Source organism: Colias philodice, chromosome 30, assembly GCF_061535455.1.
Source record: "Colias philodice isolate Cphi_HAF_F1 chromosome 30, ilColPhil1 Martin Lab GWU primary, whole genome shotgun sequence".
Classification (NCBI taxonomy): domain Eukaryota; kingdom Metazoa; phylum Arthropoda; class Insecta; order Lepidoptera; family Pieridae; genus Colias; species Colias philodice.
In genome coordinates this window covers 429,871-444,845 of record NC_143115.1, presented here as the reverse complement: position 1 = coordinate 444,845, position 14,975 = coordinate 429,871, and the positions used below count along the sequence as shown (strand labels likewise).

Genomic DNA, 14,975 nt, shown 5'->3' with positions numbered 1-14,975 from the left:
GTATGTATGTTTATCAGACATCTGGTTTCCATAACACAAGCGAAAGCTTAGTATGGGATCAGATCGTGCCGTGTGTGAAAATTGTCCTGAAATATTTATTTTATTTATAAAACGTACAGGTGAAGCGTGTAAGCGTGTTGGTTTATGTAAATGTTATAATTTTCCAGAGTGCAACCTCCCAATCGAAACACGCGGCGCGATTTCTCCGTCTAGCCATGGCGTCCATCATGGACATACTCAAGATAAAACCCTTCGTCGAAGTGTCCGTGGGTCAACTGCTCTGGGGGTACGAGGATCCCCTGCTGAAGCTTGCTAAGGATGTAGTGCCGAAGGAACAGAAGCTGCCGTATGAAGAGTTTGGCCTGTTTTATGGGGTGAGTCGGATAATTTAATTAATTTGTTTATTTAGGGTATATGCCACTACGTTGGATGTAATTAGGGTGATATGTGACTTAGAAAATATCTAGAACATTGTTATAGTACTGTTGAAGTGTAAAGTTAATATTGGTCTTTAAAATTGTTCATTTTTATTTGCACTTTCGTAACGATAAACTAGTACTATATTTGCTATATAACATTTGTAACTGTTTGTTGAAATTCAGCTAAATAGTCTTATTTTGAATTTCAAATCCTTTCAGTTTTTCTGACGATGCTCTAAAATTCGATCTACCTTTATTTATATTATAAATTATAAATAAAAAAACCACCTATAATCTACTTTTCCTAGTATACTTTTAATTTTATTATTTTGCATGTAATTTCATAACAGTACAGTATAATAACGATAATTTTAACGAACACAAATAAATGTCCACTACCCACATCAATTAAAACGAACAAGTACGTTTATTCATCCACAAATTAAATTCCACAGAAAAACGGCACAGCCGCCGACCCCGTTACCATGTTTAGTGGTGCGACAGACATAACAAAATACGGTATAATAGAGCGCTACAACCACCGCGACAAGCTACCGCACTGGCTAACAGACGAGTGCAACAGCATCGCCGGCTCTGACGGATCGATATTCCCCCCGCACATCACTAGAAACGACACTTTACATGTGTACGACAAGGATCTGTGCAGACTGCTGCCGCTCAAGTAAGTAAAGTAGCTTAAAATGTTAGTAAATGGTAGCAAAGAACTTGACGGTTTATGATTTAGCAACGAACTGAATGTAAGTGTGCAACGAACTTGGTAAATGTAGTAGTTAAAACTTGTGAGTTCTTAGAGTAAATAGTACGCTCAAGGTAAGTTATTAGAGTAGATAGTACGTTAAAAGTACGCAACGAACTTAATGGTTTATTAATTAGCAACGAACTGAATGAAAGTGTGTAACGAACTTGGTAAATGTTAGTGTAACGAACTGAATTGATGTATGTATTATGTAAGGAACTGTACGAAAGGTGTGTAAATGTAAAAAATTAAAAAAATTAGAATGTTAAATAATGTCAATTTCTGGAAATATACTTATCGAAAACCCAAGAAGTATTTAAATAATTAATATTCATTGAATATCAATACTAAAAAGTTGTTATTACATATTACCAGAGCTACGTAACGACTTTTTATGACGTTTTATGTTTCCACACAAACAATGCAGATGTGTGAAACAATAACAAATAACTGATTTGTGGCGTAATTGCGATTATCGGCTTGTGTAATTCGACGCGCGAACGTGGCACCCTGTTACACCGTAGCGTAACAATACTTTATATATTTATGTACACAGATATACATAGTTGGATTGTGTACAGTTTACACGTAAAAACTTCTATACTGATTGCGATACAATTTTCACAAGATCAACACGTGTCTTCAAAGATTGTATTAATCTATGATTCTTCATTTTGTGTTTTAACTGAATGATAACATAATGCACGGTAGGCCTACAAAATACAATAAATAAATGTGTCGAAAACTAACTTATCCTGCCTCATCGACTTTTTGAGATCGAAGAATGCTATTATGAAATTTAAAATATCGAAAATATGTTACGAAGAATAAATGAAGAGTTAAGAATACTCATGTCAATTAGTATTCCTTAGTTATTCCCAATCATCTTACGGATACGATTTGTAAATACGAATAATAAATATCTATATCGTTTTGTGTAGACTAGGGTTTATTAAAATTAGATTAAAGACAGAACAACAAGGCGCTACTAGCATAAGGATAATGGAATTTGATACGAGATTAACATTTTTACCTTCAAAGATAATGGCTTTTTAATGGTCGTGCTGATCTTAATTTACTTAGAGATCTTGAAAAGGATTCATTTTAAATTATCTTTTTGTTTACTAAATATAACTTGTTGATCTTCTTGTCGTATATATTTATAATATAAGGAAAAAACTTACATTAATTTTTGTATCCGGTTTAGGTTTGAAATGCTCTTCGGCTTTTCGTGTTTTTTTTAAATATTTTATTGTGGATTCGGCGTTGGATTATAACGTTTGTTTAAATAAAATCAGTTTATACTGCTTATAAATACTTTATCGAATTAAATTTTCATTTTTTACAGTTTTCTATACACCCAAATAAAAATATTTATCTAGTTATATCTTCAGCCTTCACTATCTATATATATAAAAGAAAGTCTGTATGTTCCAACACTTATAACTCGAGTTCTACTGAACCAATTTTCATGGTTTTAGATTCGTTGGATTTGTCTCCGTCCAGAAAAGAAGAATAAATCATAAAAACAACAAAAACTAGACGAATAAATATTTTCCCAAAATTTTGATTTTCGTACATGTCAATCATTAGTTGTCAATCCTGTCAAATACGGAAAATAATGTTTGACATTCATGCGTTCAAAAATGTATTATGTGTAAAATAATAAAAAATTAAAAAGGGTGAATAAATATTGTTTGTATTTATTTTAAAATCAATTATTAAAAAGTGCAATAAAAGCAGATACATAAAAATTCCTCAAATGTTTGTGTTTACGCGTGTTTTCAGAAATTAAAATTAACTATTTTTGGTGGGGAAACTAACCAAGAAGTTTAGTTCGATTAATTATTAAAAAAATTCTATAAAAATGTAAAAATTCTGACAATTATTTGTTGCGACTTCGTCGACTGCGTCAACAATATTGTTATCAAATTGCTATAAACAAGCTTAATTGCGTTTTGAAGATTACATCCATTTATGCGATGCAATTAGCACAGAAGAAGGTGCAGAAAATGTTGGTCTATTGATTATTTTACCGGCGACATACACAGGTAGCCAAAGTGAATATGCGCAAGATGCAATGACATAATAATATGTTCGTCATTATGGTCGGCCAGATTTATTCATTACATTTTTATGTAATCCGAAATGGATGGAAATTATTCAACTGCTGCTTCCCGGACAAATATCAAGTGATCGGCACGACATCACCACACGTGTTTTCAAGCAAAAAATCCGATCACTGATGAATTACATTAATCGAACACATCTTTGGGATTATTCAATGATGGATGTATTCAATCGAATGACAACAATCTGGCTTGCAGCATGCACACATTTTAATTTAATTAGTCGAAAGGATAAGAGAAATGGTAGACTATGTAGACAAAGAACTGGAAAATGACACTCGAACAGCTGATATAATGTGGAGCAGCTTCCAAAATCATTGTTTGCAGAAAGCTTCAGAAATATTTGGAATCTCAAAGGGTCCTCTCAAGAATAACAAGCAAGCGCGGTGGTGGAAAGAAGAAGTAGAAGAAAAAGTCAAGACGAAAAAGAAATTATTCAAGATCTGGCAACTAAGTAGAAGTGAAGAGGATCGTAGTAATTATTGCAATGCGAAGAAAGCAGCTAAACGAGAAGTTGCCTGTGCAAGAGCTCATCATGATGAAGAATTCTACGAAAGATTAGAAAGAGCTAAAGACGACAGGGAACTTTTTAGAATAGCTAGACAGAGAAGAGCTAACAATATGGATATTCGTAACTCGAGGTACATCAAAAACAAGGATGATCAGCTCCTGACCTCAAACGCTCATATTAACGCAAGATGGCAGGAATACTACTCGGAACTACTTAATCAGACGTATCCATACGAAGAACCACCACACTTACCAGCTGTTGAGGGACCAATACAGGAAATTAGCCTAGACGAAGTTAAAACATCTATTAGGAAAATGTCTAACAACAAAGCAGTGGGGCCTGACGAAGTACCCGCTGACCTATGGAAAAAGTTGGGTGAGAAGGGAGCTCTTTTCCTCACACAACTTTTTAATAGAATTCTACGTGATGGAATTCCTACTGAATGGAGGAAAAGCTTTCTAGTCCCATTCTTCAAAAACAAAGGTGACTTAAGACGGTGTGAAAACTATCGTGCCATAAAACTCATGTCACATACACTTAAGATATGGGAGAGAGTCATCAACAATCGTCTCCTGCAGTTGGTTAATATCACCGAAAACCAATGTGGCTTCACGAAGCAGAAATCAACTACTGATGCCCTACACTGTGTGAGAATTTTATTGGAGAAGCATAGAGAAATGAAGAAAGACATCCATCTTGCATTTATAGATTTGGAAAAGGCCTTTGACCGAGTACCACGACATTTGATCTGGGAGTCCCTGCGGTCACAGAATGTTCCAGAGTATTATATCAATGCGGTTGCTAATATGTACCATAAGGTAACTACTAAGGTAAGAAGTCCGGCAGGGTTGAGCAAGGAATTTGAGGTGGCAGTGGGTGTCCACCAAGGTTCGGCGTTGAGTCCGCTCCTTTTCAATCTCATCATACATTATCTGACTGCAAACTTGCAAAGAGAACCTCCCTGGGATTTGTTGTACGCAGACGATATTGTACTGATTAGAGATAGTGCTGAAGATCTCGAAGATGCACTGGAGAATTGGAGACACGCCTTAGAGACCGCAGGTCTGAAGATCAATCGTCAAAAGACGGAATATATGCAGTGCCGCTATGGCTCAAATAACCAAGATCGCACTATTAACATTCAAAATCACCCGCTTAACACTGTCGACCATTTTAAATACCTAGGCTCTGTTATATCTAACAACGGTACCATTGACGCAGACGTGACCAACCGCATCAACACTGGCTGGATGAAGTGGAGGGAATTGTCCGGCGTACTCTGTGACATCAGGATGCCAGTGCGTGTGAAAGGGAAGGCATATAAAACAGCGATCCGCCCAGCTCTCATTTATGGTAGTGAATGCTGGCCCATAAAACAGGCCCATGCGACAAAAATACACGCAGCGGAAATGAGAATGCTCAGATGGGCTGGAGGTGTTACCCTTGCCGACAAAGTGAGAAACACTCATATCCGTGGAAGCTTCAAGATTAGACCAATTGAAGAGAAGCTGTCGGAAAGACGTCTCCAATGGTATGGCCACGTGATGAGAAGACCTGAAGAGCACATGACCAAGCGAGTCTTGGCCATAAATTCTGGACCGAAAAAGCGCGGTAGACCTCTACAAACTTGGATGTCTGTTATCAACAAAGACCTGAAGAAAGCTCAAGTAAATGATTCGACGACCCGGAATCGATGTCTCTGGCGAAGAATGACGAGGAGAGCCGACCCCAAATGAACTGGGATAAGGCTAGGCACAGTAGTAGTAGTAGTCGAAAGGATTCGGGCAGATAAAATATATGAGTGTGCGGGGATTGCTTATCCTGAAACCGATCTAGACCGACATAACGTTGTTATCACGAATATGATTCATGGACCGTGTGACACCATCAACCACCAATCACCATGCATGGTTAACAGTGAGTGTACCAAAAGGTATCCACGAAAATTGATGGCAGAGACCATCACAGGCAACGATGGTTACCCACTGTATCAGCGTCGATCGCCCAATGATAATGGTAAAATTATTATCACAACTAAAGTGAAACGAAACGATGGCGTGGTCGATAACAGTTAAAGAATGAAAAGAGTTAATCCATGCTGCACAAATTATTAAAATTCAGTCATTTTTCTCTGAGACGTGTTTGAAGTAATAAAATAAAATACTATTACATATCAATCCATATAAATATTTATTTTGTATCATTGTATTACGTTCATCAAAGCCTAAAATCTAAATTAGTTCAGCTAAAAGGTAACACAACATTCATTGACAGGGCGGTACAAAGTTCGCCGGGATAGCTAGTAATAAATAAAATCGTCATATTAATAAATATTATACGTTACGCTTCGGTGTAACATACGGCCGCATACGCAATAAGCCATTGTCACAGTATATTATGGTTTTTGTTACATTCTCCCTATTATGCGATAACCCGAGACGAATTCAATTCTATTTGTGTATAATGCACTTTATATTATGCACTAGCATTTGTTAAAGGTTATGAGAAACATTTTGTACATAGTAACAAGTTAAAAGTAAATGATAGCGTTTAATCTCGGCTTATATTAATTATATTATATAGACACAAACAGCCTTACTTATAAAAACTGACTGATCTGTTGCATAAACACCTCTCAGTTAAATAACTCTCAACTCCTTATACAATGATTAAAATAATCTTACCTATAAACCTGCCTCAGCAGTCTCTCAACTAAGTAACGTCAATATATTTTTTTCTAGTAACATTAAAAGTCTTAAGAAACAAAGAGTCATACAATCCGTTTCGACGAAGGACAAAGTAACAAACAAACATTCGTATTTATAGTATTAGTTAATATTTCCATCCCCTATTTCGCACCTTTTACGTTTTGTTTTAGCAGATAAGGGTTGTCTTTCTTATTCCACTAGATTCTATATATCGATATTGCATATATAATTAATTCATTCATCCGCCGACCCAGATGGCATAGTGGTTATTGACCCCTAACGCTTGCACATGAGTGTGTAGGTTCGATTGTATGATTAATATCCTTTGCTTGTATACTATATTATATTTTATTAATTTGACTTGTCATCTGAATGTCCATTTTTAGCTTATTATTAATTGGTACATGAGGAAATAAATATTGAATTTAATGTCAAATCATAAATGAAAATTTAAAATAAATTGGCTCCAGGAGTGAGCCTTGGGTAACACCCGATATAGCTACAAAGGGATGCGTTGTATAACTAACTATAAAATAACGTGCACTTTCTGTTGCATACTTATAATTCAGTCTATTATAGCATATTCATACATACCAACCCCTGATCATTATAATAATATAATATACGAGTATGTTGCAAGTGATTTTCCTTATCAAATGCCTTACTAAAATACATATACATTTCTTGACGTTTAAATTAAGATTTGGCTTTGCAACATAAATCTAGCTCATCAAAAGTTCGTTTTATTCGAATATTTTTAATAAATGTAACTCAATGCTTTGGAAATACAGACCGCTATGCGTTGCTTGTCATGATTATCCATCCCCAACAATTCTAAAGAGGATTTCGCGATGAATTCCTGTAATTATTGACTCAGTCGACATAATGGTTCTTCTTACAAGTATTTATTACTTCTTATAGGTATCTAAAAGACGTGGAGTCCACAGCCGGAGTGCAAGGCTACCGTTTCACACCACCGGTTGATGTATTCGCCGATGATGAGCACAATCGTTGTTTCTGTCCCGCCGGCCCGCCGTGTGCGCCCAGCGGTCTGTTCAACGTGTCGCTGTGTCAGTATGGTGAGTGTACACAGACAGACAGACAGAAATGAAATGAAATGAAATGAATTTATTCGCAAGAAAAGTGGTAATACAATGGTGTTATGAGAGAACTTGTTCTACACAATTCGCCAGTCACAGCTGGCATGCGAATAGTTACATTAACTAAATTTTAGAGTGCTTGTTAAATTTTAAATTAATATAAATTATAGACATTCATTAACGATGATGACAGAGATTCAATACAAATTAAAATAAATTATGTATTACATATACACGCTTTAGACAGATACATACACACAGATAAACATATAGATACATTCACAGGGATACATTTAGAAACGTACACAGACGGGCATACTCTCACACAGTGTATGAGCACAGAATATATAATATTATGTAGTAGCTAAACGCTACAGAACGGACACTCTCCGCCTCCCGCCAAAATTAAACACATACCTCACCCCGCACGATCGTGATTAAAATGGTCCGCATTTTTCTGCAAGGACGATACGTAACGAAGATTGACAACACTTAAAGTAATTTTATTATTTTGGATTTGTGATTATCGTTTTTCTTAGAAAATGGTTATATATTGTGCTGTTTACGGATGTATTTCATCAGAAAAACGCGAATTTTTTTTTACGCTAGTCACAAATGTGCCAACCATAAAGCGTTAACACACACATTTGCAGTCTCTACAGTGTGACTGTCAAAACGATAATTTTGTATGGAGTGTCCGGGGTGTGGTATGAGTTCATTATACACAGCTCATATTCGTGCACTAGACACACAAACACAAATAATATACTTACACATGAACAGCACACAGTATACACCCATTCATAGAAAAATATAATTCTGTTTCGCAAAACATACGTACATTCATATTATGCTCTGTGCTTTCTTTTTGTCCCGACTTACAATGGAACTTAATGTCAGAATAGTAATTTTTGATGTGTGTAAACAAATAAGTCTACGTCTGCCCACTTCTACATTTAACATTATACATATTATATTATAACTACATTTAACAAATTAATATTTTTCCCCAGATTCACCAATAATGCTATCGTTCCCGCACTTCTACCTAGCCGACGAGAGTTTCCGCGAAGCGGTCGAGGGAATTTCCCCGCCCGACCCGGAGCGGCACAGATTATACATTGATGTACAACCGGTAAGTTGGAGCTGTGATTTGTAACTGTGATTTTGGGAGTGATTTGTAATAGTTATTTGGCAGTAACTTGTAACTAGTTCTCGAGCGACACAGAATATACATAGATGTACAGTCGGTAAGTTGTTACTTATAACTGTGATTTGTAACTGTTATATTTGGGAGTGATTTGTAACATTTTCTTGGGATTTAATTTTTTTGGACTGATTTGTAACTATTACTTGGGAGTGATTTGTAACTGTTATTTAGGATTGATTTGTAAGTTGGTACTTTGATTTTAGCCGAGATTTTTGAGAGTGATTTGTAACTGTTACATGGGAGTTATTATAAAATAAATATTTAACTCCCACAGGAGATGGGCACAGCGATGCAGGCTCGCGCTCGGATACAGATCAACCTTGCCGTGTCGCAGGTTGTTGATATCAAGCAAGTTGCCAACTTCCCGGATATTGTGTTCCCGATATTGTGGTTCGAAGAGGTTAGTTTTTTTTACTACATCTGTTTTGGGTAATAATTGTGTTTTTAAATCTAGATTTTTTACTGTCTTGATAACTATCAATCTTCAAAAAATTTATCTGGATTCAAAGTAATTTTTTTATGGTCTATTAAATATTTAAAATGTGTTTTTAAGATTTTTTGTTAGGATCCATTAAATCAAACGCTTTGCAGAAATCTATGTATCGATAGCTGAATGCTGTATTGGTATTTGGTATTTAAGTCCGATTACGATGACCGATTTATTTTCTGTTCTCATTTAAATGCTGTGTTAACCTCTAGCACTTATTACATGATATGTAGGTATCAGAATTACCATATCTATTTTTGTAGTGCTATGTCCAGTTTTGTGGACTTATTAAAAAAATAAAGCATTTGAATGCTATTAAACTAAATATCGAACACTGAACAGCTTTTAAATTTTATTTGATATTTTTGGTGTTATGGCATTCAAATGCTTTATAAATATAAATTTATAAAGAATATAAAAAAGAAAAGCGTTAAATGAAGGGTTCGAGTCCCGCCTCGTGATCGAAATTTTTCTATCTTTAATATATATAAATCTCGTGTCACAATGTTTGTCCTCAATGGACTCCTAAACCACTTAACCGATTATAATAAAATTCGCACACCATGTGCAGTTCGATCCAACTTGAGATATAGGATAGTTTAAACATGTAGGTACCACGGGCGAAGCCGGGGCGGACCACTAGTCTAACACTGAACTAACACTGAACAGCGTTTAAATTGTTTTTTCTTTCGCGTACACAGGGCATAGACGAACTCCCCGATTCTGTCTCGTCCCTACTACGTCTAGCAACACGAGCACCTCCCGTCGCTCGAGCGGCTCTTTCTTGGGGACTGTCAGCGTTGGGGGCGCTGTTACTGCTTCTGGCGGTGACTTGTCTCGTGCGGTGAGTGACAGACAGACATACACACACACACACAATTCATATATAAATACAAACAGTTATATAGAAAAAAATGTGTGCGTGTACTAGTGTACACACGTAAGAAGTGAAACTTCTTTATGACCTTATTTTTCAAAAAATAATTTACTATGTGCAACTTTACAGAAATACGTCGAATCACGCGGTAGGGATAAGAAAAAGATGGCGCGTAACGGAAAAATGTCGCGCGGAACGAAAAAATGTTACACTAAATTTTTTTTCCAACCCCGATAAAGAAGTTTCACTTCAATAAAAAATATGTAAAAATATATAAAGGGAGATATATACAAACACATTCCATACTTACATACAGACAAACTGAATGACAGATGTACAGTGAAATGAGCAAACATACAAGACACTTATACTGCAGATGTAATGGGAGAGAAGACAACACACGCACACACACACACATACAATATAAGACGCAATACGATATAAGTAAACTCAAACTCAAACTCAAACATTAATTTATTCAATTACACTTCTTTTAGAAGCACTTTCGAATCGTCATTACATATTTTTAACATTTACCACCGATTCGGAAAGCAGTATCTACGGAGAAGAACCAGCAAGAAACTCCATAGTTGCTCTTTTAAAATCATGCCAATATTACAATTTAATTTAACATAATATGTAACTTATATCTAACTACATAATATATCATGATATGCCAAAGAACTGTCCTGTGGTTCTCAAAATGCTCTTTCCTCTTTCTTCATTCAAAATAGCAACAGTAACAACATTGTCACATTAAAATTTCCACAAAAACATTATTTAATAATTATTTCTATATTTCAGTTCGTCCCATCGGCAAAGCACGCTCCGGCTTGAAGGGCACGCGGTAGCGAAACCGCCGCCAAGCAAAAATGGAAAAGACAACGGCTACGAACTTAATAGCCGTAGATAATAGAGAAGAAGAGTAGAGTAGAGAAGAGAAAAGTAGAGTAAAGAAGAGTAAAGAGGAGAAAAGAAGAGTGGAGAAGAATGGGGAAGATAACTTGATATTGACCGCGTTTGAAGGTACTATTGGATTTGGTGCTGCAGTAGGAACTTACAACTGTAGTAGTATTGTAGTAGTTAATTACGACTATAGTAGTAAAACTTGTAGTATATATTACTATTAAATGTCATATGGAAAAAATTGACTATTAAATGTCTCGTAAATGTTATTTTTCTATGTTATTTTTTTTTTACTTAAATAATAAAAATGTCATATTATGGTGGATATTAGGTGCCAAATTGTATATCTATAGAAAATATCATGTAATTTTTGCTTTTTGTATTTTTTTAAAGTAAAAAACGCGGTCTCTATTAAGTGTGATTTTGAAAGTTTGTAGTTACAGTTAACGTTTAAACGTTATTGTTACTTTTGACAGTTGAGAAAATTTGTATACTCTGTGACATTTTGACAGATTAAAAATTGTACTTAGATAAAGTAGATTATGTATCACTTTTGAAGTGAAACTTTTTTAGGCGCGTTGAGAGTAAAATTTCACGGTCGCGTCATGGCAATACCGTCACGTCATGGAGAAAGATTTTGGTATCTTTGAATCTTGCCAAAGAAGTTTCACTTCTGACACGTGTGCTCGGCACACACGCTCTTTTATTAATGTCGAGCATTTTAAGTTCTATGAAATAGTTCGTAATTAATTTTGTCAACTGTCAGTAACACTGTTTATTACTCGAATATAAATAATTTTATTTTTGTAGCCATGTTATAAAATTCTTATAAATTTTAAGGCATTGCCAGGTGCAATAATATATAAGGTTCTGATTTCAATATAACAATTTTATAATATGGTTATTAAAATAAATGTAGAATAAAACTGCAATAGCCACAAATAATTATAAATAATCGATAATTTTAAACGTATTATATAAATAATGAATACTTACGGAAAAAATGGTATTTCGAATGTTGGTTATATATTTTTCGAATTATCCTTTTTTCCTCAACTATTAAAGTTAATGGATGGCAACACAGTGCATTTAATGACATTACTTTTGGCGGGAAATATGATGTGACGTTTCCTTTTTTTTTCACTGAGATACGTCATTCTTGTTGATTTTTTTATCTGTTTTTTGTCACAATATAAATGGAAAAACTCTTCCGCGGTTCGCTGTGTGTGCCTTAGGCTTAATTTAATACGAATTCTGTTTTTATTTCCACTATTTTATAGGAAATCGACAACGATGTGATAAGCTTCCATATTGATATTATTTTTGAACAAATTTATTAGTGCTTATATAAAAAAAAATTGACATGTCATTTGTAAATATAACCTCTATAGGGATCGGGGTTGACAATTAACATTTTTTTTACCAATTAAAATATTTTTAAATATTATTATTACCGATAGTAACTAGTCTTTATGGGTCCGTCCTTAGGCCTTAGGTAAACTATTTTTTTTATATTTCTTCTCTTGGAATGGTTTATAGTACTTAGAGTTAGGTTGTGTATGTTGCATCACATTATATGTATTTTATTAAATCTAATATGTTATAATCGGTTCTTTTTTAAATTTTTTTACTCTCGTTGAAAATAACTCGTTATTGTGACACTTGACGTTTTTAAGTAATTTGCCTCTGATACGGCATTAAATTGAAATTTTATGTAATAAATATTGTTTCTTTTATTGTTTTTTTATGTAGGTAATCCTTCGAACGGCATTGGCGGGTAATTGTATTGTCATTACTTAACTTTAACATATGTCACTTTGACAGTGACAGCTGGAGTTAACGTTTAGGAATTGATGAATAAATAAATAATGACAAAATATATAAGACTGAAGAATCCGTCCGTTGTTTTTGCATCTTACTAGATCGACAATTTAAAAACTTGCCATTGCCGTTAAAATACCAACGATTTTGCTCAAATTTGGTACGATAGTCGCTTCTCTTTGTATATGTGAACGTTTAAATTGTGCGTAGTGTAAATAAATGAATAAAGGTGTAAGATTTATTATTTGTGTGTTTTATTTTATATTTTGTGATCCTTTACCCTGTAGTAATACTTTTAATGCTACAAAAATAATTATTCATATACATACTAGCAAACCGGGCGAACTCCGTTTCGCCACCAGAGACACCTTTTCTTTGCTATAAACCTCACAGAGCCCGAGACCTTTCCAACGAATGCAAAACCGTGGAAATCGGTTGGTTTGGAGTTATAGCGTCAGGAAGGAAAACCCGACTTGTTTTTATATAGTAGATAATGTTTGAAGAGAAAATACTCATTCTTGAGGTTAGGAAAGATTGAATTTAAAAGTTAATATTTAGCTGAATTCTTGCGCTTAGGCTTATCTTTACACACATTACATGAGCTACATCATTGCCACATATCATCAAAATCCGTTCAAAAGTTTTACGTGCAAAGCAACAAACACATCCGCACAAACTTTCTCATTTATAATATTAGTAGGACTAACTTTTTTCTGCGCCTTCGTACGTTTGATTTCTAAATCTAAACAATTCTCAAATCTACTACTACAGAACTAAGACGTACGAAAAATTCATTAAAATCGGGTCAACCGTATTAAAGGAGGCCACTGACAATTATACAAACACAAGAAAAATAATATAAATTAGTAGCGATTATGAAAATTACTTTTTATTTACACCGTTCACCCTTGGTTGCCTAGAAGAGAATACTCTGTAGCGACAAGTCTGCTGACATAGCTGCCAAACTTTTAGTTACACCTATACACATTTTACATAATCAAAATCGCTTAAAAATAAATGTTAAGAACATTCTTAATAATCTATACTATCTATACTAATATTATAAAGCTGAAGAGTTTGTTTGTTTGTTTGTTTGAACGCGCTAATCTCGGGAACTACTGGTGCGATTTGAAAAATTCTTTCGGTGTTAGATAGCCCATTTATTGAGGAAGGCTATAGGCTATATATATTATTACGCTAAGACCAACAGGAGCGAATCCACGCGGGCCGCGAGACACAGCTAGTATTTATAATTATTACCTACTTAATAAATTAATATCAACGTAACCATTGATTGATTTAACAAATATGATTATATGAATGCTTTATAACAATTAACAAACCCGTTTATTTTCATGCGATACCTTCACGATACTCACAATAAAACGATGCTCCAAAGGCGGTATACACAATTTTCCAAAATAACCATCCAAAATCCAAAATTCCCAGAATACACTAAGAAATAATGTAAGTAATGTAAGAAATAGGTACTTAAGTAGTTTCAAATCAAAATCAAAAATAATTATTTAGTAACAAATACGTTTACCATTTTATCAGTCATTGAGATTTGAGATTGAGACGTCCACAGGAGACGCCCTAAGTTTCAAAACTTAGGAGTGCTTAGGACGTCCTTGCAAAATCGTCCATTGCTTATACTCATATCAATCACAATCCAGTAAAAATTATAATCTATTTTTACAATATTTGTATTAATAAAATGATACAGCGCCATCTAGTTTCAAGCTAAGCAATGTTTTCACTGTGCGCACATATTATTTTTAACGCCTCCTTGGTACGGTGGTTGACGCGTGAGCGTAGCACCGAGGGGTCCTGGGTTCGATTCCCGGTGGACACGAAGAAAAAAAAATGTCTCGGTCTGGCAGGACACAGAAGGCTGATCACCTACTTGTCCCTAAAGAAAATCGTTCAGTGAAACAGATGTATAATGCATCTGCCCCTTACCCCACTTGGGGACATGGGACTTCACTATTTCTTGCAAACAAATTTTTAAATGGCATACACAATAATTACTTCTCTTTTATATTAAGTA

The 14,975-nt window shown here is 34.7% G+C and overlaps 1 protein-coding gene across 1 annotated transcript in view; it reads left to right on the top strand.

Moving 5' to 3' along the window:
- Window positions 1-13,169, top strand: part of emp (epithelial membrane protein) — a 128,716-nt gene extending 115,547 nt beyond the window's left edge. The window contains exons 6-12 of the mRNA XM_089713414.1: window positions 168-374; window positions 875-1,101; window positions 7,446-7,603; window positions 8,638-8,759; window positions 9,109-9,234; window positions 10,023-10,165; window positions 11,003-13,169. Coding sequence (XP_089569540.1) covers window positions 168-374; window positions 875-1,101; window positions 7,446-7,603; window positions 8,638-8,759; window positions 9,109-9,234; window positions 10,023-10,165; window positions 11,003-11,111 — 1,092 coding nt within the window. The 3' untranslated portion in view covers window positions 11,112-13,169. The remainder of the gene's footprint in view (window positions 1-167; window positions 375-874; window positions 1,102-7,445; window positions 7,604-8,637; window positions 8,760-9,108; window positions 9,235-10,022; window positions 10,166-11,002) is intronic.
- Window positions 13,170-14,975: the final 1,806 nt, after the last annotated feature.